General features: G+C 40.9%; 1 protein-coding gene across 12 annotated transcripts in view; it reads right to left on the minus strand.

The window, feature by feature from the left end:
- Window positions 1-8,775, minus strand: part of LOC118418184 (roundabout homolog 1-like) — a 78,470-nt gene that overhangs the window by 35,555 nt on the left and 34,140 nt on the right. For all 12 annotated transcript variants that reach the window (XM_035824100.1, XM_035824058.1, XM_035824025.1 and 9 more), the window contains exon 3: window positions 1,103-1,429. In XM_035824100.1, the coding sequence (XP_035679993.1) occupies window positions 1,103-1,429 (327 nt within the window). The remainder of the gene's footprint in view (window positions 1-1,102; window positions 1,430-8,775) is intronic.

Raw genomic sequence — 8,775 nt, forward strand, 5'->3', positions numbered from 1 at the left:
AAATCTCCAAAACGGCAGAAATTTTCGGGGTAAAATACGGTAAAATTTGCTCCAAAAATGGCGGTCGCTGCTGTTGTTTATCCTAAAGTCTTTGCCTAAACCAATGAGATCGCTAGTTTCCCCTGACGTCACAGAGACGCATCAGATCTCGCGAGAATTTTTTGCGAGATTTTACGATGTTTTCGCCGCCATTAACGCCAGCTGCCTGCATGCATGCAGGCACGATGTTTTTCGTCATTTCTCAACGCAAATTTCTCGATCTTTGGAAGGTTTTAGATGATTTACAAGTATACTGCAACATAAAAGGGAATATATACAAGTGCTATTTTTGTGCAAGTCCAAGAAGCGTTTCTTGCCGTTCCGATTTTGACCGGACTTGAACCGAAACTTTTTACAAGTTTTGTGCCGGTTCTCTGTTTACAGTACAGAACGCACGCCGCGCAAGGGGCGGTCCTGGGTGGGGGCTGCGAGATAGCGGTACGCGGGGTGCTGTAAAACACCTCCCTTCGAGCTGAAACTTCCTGAAACAGCGGAGGCGCGTGCTTGGCACGTGCTTTCGTATTTTTACTACGGTATTTTTCCAGTTTTCCCCCATTTTTTGGCCGCTACGCTGGGTGAAAATACAGCGTAGCGGGCTTTTTACAGCGTCATTTTTCCAGCCCACAGCGTATCGGCCCGCTATGCTGAAAAGGCCTGGTGAGAACACTGGTATGTGATATCTAATTAGATCAGTTTGATCTGTCTTCTAAATTTCCTTCTGCAGGCGAAGACTGCAGGCTAGAAACTGGAAATGTGGAACACAAAATAGGAATTGAAGTAACTGATTCCCAAAGGGTATGAAAAACCTTCTCCAACAAAACGGCCATGCTCTTGAAAAGGGAGTAATTTTTTCTAGATGCCAAACCACATTTACATCTTGAACGAATGGACAGGAACCAAGGACTTAACCTTCATCATGCTAACAAGCAAGTTCATTTCCTGGATACACTTGACTCAGCATGACAAAGGTTAAAGTCATCATTTTTCCATTGAAATCCCACAGAACATTGACTTTTGGGTGTCTCTGGCTCCAAAGACTTTTGAGAAAAACCCATCAACTCACCTGCTACTTCTAATGTGGCATTATTGCTAACTGCCCTTCCGAGGTAGTTGGTAGCTACGCACTGGTACCGTCCTGCGTCCGGCTTACTTCTCCTACCGTGGATAATTCTGAGGAAGAAAAGGGAGCCGCTGGGGAGCAGCATCCTGTGGGATCTGGCGTTCTCCAAGTCCGTCTCCACGGGCTGACCATCCTTGAACCACTGGATGGTGGGCGTGGGCTGGCCCTCCGCTTTACAGTTCAAGGTGGCCGGCTCGCCCTTTGGCACGATAATGTCCGAGGGGTGCTCGATAATCCTGGGTGGGAAGTCATCTTGTTGATATCTTGTGGCTGAAAAACATAGACGAGGAAGAATGAATATCAACATTTATGATTATATTACCTGAAACTACAACTGTCAATAAAAATATTCCAACATTCTGAACATTAAAGAGTTCATCATTACAATAATTAACATATTCATATAATATGTACATGTATAAAAAATGCTCTAAATCAAAGCATTGTCAACACTTAGGATTAAAATATACTATAGACTTTCTGTCCTTAACAAGATGAGGACTGACATCCTCAACAAGTCTTTGAATATGAATATTATGATGGATAGGAAAAAAAGGAAAGGGGTAACTTTTTATCATCAATCTGTAGACATATTCTATGAATACTTGAGTTATTGTTGAGTAGAAGGAATATTTGGGTGGCTATACAACATACACAGTATTATCCATCATCCACTCAAAACGCTAAACCTCCTTATTGAAATCATGTCGCCGGCGTGTAAATTGAGTTAGCAGCCGGCATATTTGATTACAACTTGTCTGACACGTCCTACATCTTGTTCTTCCTATCTTCAAGCTAGTTACGCATTTTTTTCGCTGATGGATGTTGCCGACTTTTCAGTTCCATCACGTAGAGAATTGCCTTGAGTCCCGCGCGTTTTATCGGCATGCGATCTGACGTTCACTTTATAAGCTTGCATGTGGGGAATAATGGCCCTGCATCTGAAATCAGGGCATGCAGGGGATGATAAAACCTCCCTGGAGACAGCGGAAGGGATGCTCAGCCGAGAAAGGGACAATTATGTCTGCATGATGTAAAGCTTTGGTGTTTTATTGCAATATATTAGCATGGGGTGGCCTGCCACCTTTTATATTACAGGTGGAATAAATATGGAAAATTTATACATTGATTAAATGAAAATACACCAGGCCCAATACATCCTCTATGAGTCAACTATTACTTTATCCAAAAATCTCTTCTGCCAAGAAATCTCTAGATTTAACTTAGAAATCAAAATAAAACATAAGAAGCAAAACCAAAATACCAAATTGAATGTTTCTGGCAATGTCAGATTTTGTCTTTTTGCTTATGGAGTTAAACCAACAATAAGATTCATCTTGTATCCATTGAAGGCAGCACAATTTCTAAAATTACTTTGGATGTCCCCTGAAAAATCCTACTTTTGCATGGCACATAGCTGAAAAATATACCTGTTGTAATTTTCCCGGATATTAGAAAATCAATACAGTGCATTTGTATATTTTCATTTTATTACCCAGATGTAGGCATTCCCCAAAATTGCTCATGTTACAGTGGAACCTTTCCAATTGGAAGATGCTAAGTTAATAAAGTACTTATGATATACACAAAGAATTGAGGCATTCGGGGGGGGGGGAAACTGGAATCTGTCCAACAAACTTTCAACTGCACAAGCTCTCCAAATACAGCCAACTCTATACAACAGAGGCCACGGAGTGTCTTCTGATTCTGATTCCTGCACAGTTCTGGTTGCCACATTCCAGAATGTTCCTGCTTTTGTGTATGCCCCTGTGACACAGCATCCATTTGCATACCTCTGTTCCCCTACACTGGATACAATTGCACTATGAATCGGTATGGGGCCTTATAAAAGCATAAAAAGAACTTCCTATCATGCATTTCTGTTTCAAATATTTGCGTATCCGCCAATACTCATCAACAGAAATATTCTTACATTATGATTATCTTATGAACAGTTGGGCCTATTTAACATACCATTAACGTGGGTGGTTGAGACCCTTTATGGCAGGTTTGACAACAGATATGGGCATATGATGGATTGTGTTGATAATGTCCACCCCTTACATTATTAACCTCTATATGAGCAAAATATTTGGTTGACTCCCTGACCTTTTAGGCAGGTACGGGAACCAGTGATTCGCAGGCAGTTACATCAGACATATCACCTTCATGTATGGGGCTCACGGATAAAAATTTGTGGGCATCAAAATTACTGACCATAAAATTGCCAAAATTGAAATCGCATCTGGGACTGGGTGATATGGGACTGCAAGCAGTATCCAAAATATCAGGTACAACATCTCCTGTAATACTAAAATTAATACCAAGTGAACTTTGGATGATCCATAATTCCAAAAACAAAACCCCTAAGAACTAAGAATATTTGCAGAGAATGTTTAGGAATGGTTAAAATTGTACATCCTGGAAGCTACAAAGCTACTGAGAAGGACAAGAGAAACATTGTTTTTCAGATCAATCCCCCATTGCAGACCAGCAGGCCCCTCCCTTTCAAACCCCAGGGAGCCCAGGTCACCATGCAGAGAATTGGAAACACAACCAAGTCTATCCCAAGCGCCCAGCATCAGCTGCTTGGTACTTCTTCACTACAAAGTAATTCTCTATAGCACTCCAAACTCTCCTGGACTGAGAGAGACTCTTCCTGTGTCTTAAGTAAATAACCATCTTCTGGAGTGCTTGCTTTGTGGCAGGTACAGCTCCACATGTTCGGAGGGTAAACAGTTAGGAAATGAGACAAGTAAACATGGCTCAAGGACCCAGCCACACTTCTGGGCCTCCCAGTTCCCTTTCTTCCCTTTGTTCCAAGCTTTCTCTTCTGTAGGCTATTCACATCTCATCATGCAAATGTGGGCCCTAATACAAGTCTCATCCTCCAGTGCACACGGCAGTACTGGTGGTCCCTCTCATCACTCCTCAACAGAGATAAACCTGTTTGAGAATAACAATGACCTGAAGTATTGAGCAATTGCAGGTGTGAAGAATCACGTATACAATAACAAATGAGCCATCTTATAGGATGCAACGTTTCCAAGTTTTGTAGGAAGGGGATATTAGTTCCACTGCGGATTTCTCCACCTTTCTAATCACTATTATTGATAACAATAGAAACCCCAATAGACAATCCCTTTTTCTGTACTTCCGATCTCCCAGCCTTATCTGATTTCTTAACCTACATTCAGAATACAGCACTTCCCCCTGAATGAGTCCCTTGAGAAGATTAAGAAGGAGTCAAGGACAAGTGGATGACAGGGGAAGATTCCCACAGGTAGGAAAGGTGTCTGGCGCTGACTCATCCACCCAAGAAGTGTCAACACTTTATGGACTCCTGCCTGTTTATTTGTTTATCTGGGGCACAATGCCTGCTGATCCTCTTCATTAGGCAATGGGCACCAACCAATACACAACTGTGTTTTGAGGCCTTTTGGTATCAAAATATGTGGCAAGCTTCATGTTGACTACTGTGTAGTACTTTAAGCCTGGATTTGTGAAAACAGTGAAGTGGTGCGTGTAGTACGCCATTTTTACTATCCATCTTATCACAGGACAACATTTGTCCTGGTATGCTCTTGTGCGCAGAAAATGGCAGAAGAAATGAGACAAAGGATACCTTCCCGCAGTTGACCTCATTTTTGCCTACAATGCCCAGCATTTAAAGCATTCAAAAGTGTTAGTTTATTGATGTCCATCCCGCTGCCTCCTGACCACTCCTGTGACAAACTGTCTGGCGGGCGCTTTGATGTTGGTCCCTTTGCCAGGCTCCCATGCCTAATCAATTCAGGACAAAATGCACGCTACCCAGCCCAGGCAGCCAGCCAACCACCAGAGTGATAATGTCTGAGACTCCGTGCAGCGTATGATGAATATTCCATAACTCGTCATTTCACATGGTGTACGCAGCAGTGTCAGAGGGTATTCTAGGTAACCCTCCGCAGTTTGGGCACGGAGAAATCACGAGACCGACATCATTGCCCCTTGCACTGATCCGTAGTTGTTTCCCCGTTCCTCTTGTCTATTTTCCAATTCATCAAGACAAGAGCCTTTCTCCACAATCAAAGCTGACCACTGCACACAAGAATTTGTCCATTATCCCAACAGATGGCCTGTGAAAAGGAGAGACCCTTTTCTACATTACAGGGAAGGTCATGCAAGGCTTGCAGGGTCAGGAGCTGCTCAAAACCCGGACAAAGGAGTGTTGCCACTTTTAATTCCCCAATTCAGTAGGGATGGAGACAGAAGCAGAAAAATGGTGCAGAAGATTGATTACACTATCCCTGAGTCACTGTCTGTCAAGACTGGCAATATTGGCAGATGTCTGTGGCAGCCATTGAAAACTAATTTCAATGCCAGTGTCCAAAAATCCCCATACATTACCAAGATATGGAAATGAACAACAAAGGAGTCATAACAGGAAAGGGCAAAAATCTCCCTTAAGACAAAGGTTTCTTCTTAGCATATTTATGTTTCCCGAAGGGAGAACATATAGTATCCTTACAGGTATTTGCATATAACAAAAAAGTCAGGAGAAATGGAAGTTGTATCATGCAGTCCATGTTTCCATCTTTTTGATTGGCTGACATTCTTACTATCTTGCTCAGACGTCAGGGCTAAACCTATCAACGCAAAGGTCACAAAATGGCAGTCCGCACAGAGCAGCTTTTTGATTGGGCAGAAGTCTAGCTTGATACGTCAGGGGTAAACCTATCAACGCATCGGCTCCACAGCTCCACCAGCTGCACTCGGCTCGGTGTTTTGTCGGCTCGCGCGTACGAGGTGTGTTTTGTCGGCTCCACAGCTCCACCACGCACTGCAAAGCAGGTAAGCAACGCTACATTTCCATGGCCTTAGCGGGACAAAATTTACGCTGCACGAATCTCATATTTTCCCCTTGATCCACGCTGCACGAATCTCATATTTTCCCCTTGATCCACGTTGTGCTCCCATCCCCGAAGTCGCACATCGTGCGCATCCACGAACATTCTACCCAGAAAATAATCGCTATGATCCGAAAATGTTGCAGGCTTCTTTTTTGCGGGAGTTTTGTTTTTGTGTCACCAGAAAAATGCGACATCATTTATTTTCGGCAAGGACCTAGATAAAAGCTCCTTGTTTTCGGGGAATATTTAGAAACCCACGCTAACTCTCAGCACAATTACGGCTGCATCGAAACCCAAAATTACGCTAGAGACACCATCAATGGAAAGTTCTTTGGATTATGAATTTTTTTTAACTACGATGGTCCAATGTAATCGTGAAAAAAGCGTTCTTTTGCGTTTTAAAATGTAACTCTTTGAAACAAAAAAATGGCGGCAGCAAGCAGCAGCCGAGCGAAAGCTCCCATGATGCACCGCTCCAACCAATCAGAGCGCGACTTCGCCGGGGATTCCCCCTCTTTATGTATTCAGTTGTTGTTGTTGTGCTGCCATTCACCAATCAGAGGTGCGTATTTCTGACTCGCGCCATCTCTGTACAAAAATACGTATTTCTTGGGAAGAACAGCGGGCCACGATGTTTTATTATGACAGAAAATACTTTTTTGCTTACCTTGAAAAAGCCCGGTAAAACTGAACGCTTTCATGTCTGCTCCCTGGATATAATGGCATCTTAGCACGGTGCGTCAGAGCAAGCCACCGGAAATTTGTAGAGTGAATTTTCTCTAACGTTACGTACAAGATGAAAACTTCACAGTTCACTCCCAAAAAAATTCTGGGGAGAGCCCTGCGGTACGTTCTTATTTTGGACGTACGTTTATTCTTTTCGGCCAAATTGGGGCTTTACAACCTTTGTTCCATTCTGATGTGAATTTTGGAGACGCAAATTCGTCGATGTTCACAAAATTTCCGCAAGCGTAAAAATCTAAAATTTACGGCCAGCGGTAAAGCCCGCAAGTAGCCAGTCACAATCATGCAAATGAGCTAGACTTCGCCATGTTGAATTTTAGCGTTCAGGTTTTCAACTCTCGCCGCCATAAAAAAAGGCACTTACACAGCTTGTAAAGCAAGGAAACTTCGTACACATCAATCCATGCCCGACATTTATGTCACTTCGGGTCATGCATGCCACAACGTAGTACTACTTTCAAGTCTCAAAACAGATATATTTTCATACTGTTGACTTTCAAAAATTATCGTCAGATTCTGAATGTTGAACTACTTTTATAGATGACCTCTCACAACAAACTTTGGGAATGTTGATGTGTGTTTTCATTGGTGGTAATGTCTAAAACATATATGCTTCAGTACTTGCAATTAAATGATAAATTCATATATCATGTAAATTTTCTATTTGAAAATTCTTCACTTTCAAATCACTGTTGCTCCTGGTTAGGAGTCATATCGGGGAAGCTAGCCCAATTTTTCAACATTGCTAACTGATATGGTAAAGTACTTGAAATGATTTTACATTAATTGCTTCACCTTCCGAGTACAAAATTCATATATCATGTCAATTTTTTCTATTTGAAAATTGTTGACTTTCAAAGCACTGTTGGCTCCTGGTTACCAGTCATACCACCTACACAATCTACATGGTAATTTGGTCATTTTTCGGGGGGTATGTTTATTTGGGACTTAAGAGTAAACATGGGGTTTGTATGTGGGAACAACATAAAAATACATAATCTGACAACTCATCTCATGCACATATCATCTTTCCATTGCAGGACTATCAACCAGCCCAGAAAGCCACTTCTGTACAACGACACAGTCCAACATCACTAACGCAACAAAGCAGCACTACTAGCAGCTGGACTCACCATGACAAGGACCCTAGCTACAAAATCAGCCTTTCCATTTATTTCCAACATTCTAAAATACATTCTCTGAACTATAACATTGTCTCTTTGTCATTCTTCTGACAACATGTATCTATCTATCTATCTATATATATATATATATACAATACACACACACGTGTCTTATATATATAGCCGTATCACCCCAGCTACCATCCCAACCACAGGAAGGATCACCCAAAGACCCGAGAGTAATCTGACCCGCAGCACGGCTGGAACCAAGGATGATGCAGAATACACCGTGTTCTATTTTATTCAGGTCATACCCACATGAGAAAACACATACTTCAATCCGAAATGTACCATAACTTCAGAACTGTTGTCTCCTCAAACAAAAGTGTAACAACAGCAAGTCCTATTACCAACATACCACATTTCGCTCCTCCAAAATTCTTCCATTTACTCACAAAACCTGTCCAATATATATATATGTATATGCATATGTATATGCATATGTATATGCGTATATATATATATATATATATATATATATATATATATATATATATATATATATATATATATATATATATATATATATATATATATATATATATATATATATATATATATATATATATATACATACATATATATATATACATATACATACATATATATATATAGAGATATATATATGTATGTATATATATATATGTGTGTGCATATGTATATATATATATATATATATATATATATATATATATATATATACATATACACACACATATATATATAGAGAGAGAGAGATGTCTCTATGTATATGTATGTGTATATATATGTATATATACACACACACACATATACA

This window comes from Branchiostoma floridae, chromosome 1 (assembly GCF_000003815.2).
Source record: "Branchiostoma floridae strain S238N-H82 chromosome 1, Bfl_VNyyK, whole genome shotgun sequence".
Lineage (NCBI taxonomy): Eukaryota > Metazoa > Chordata > Leptocardii > Amphioxiformes > Branchiostomatidae > Branchiostoma > Branchiostoma floridae.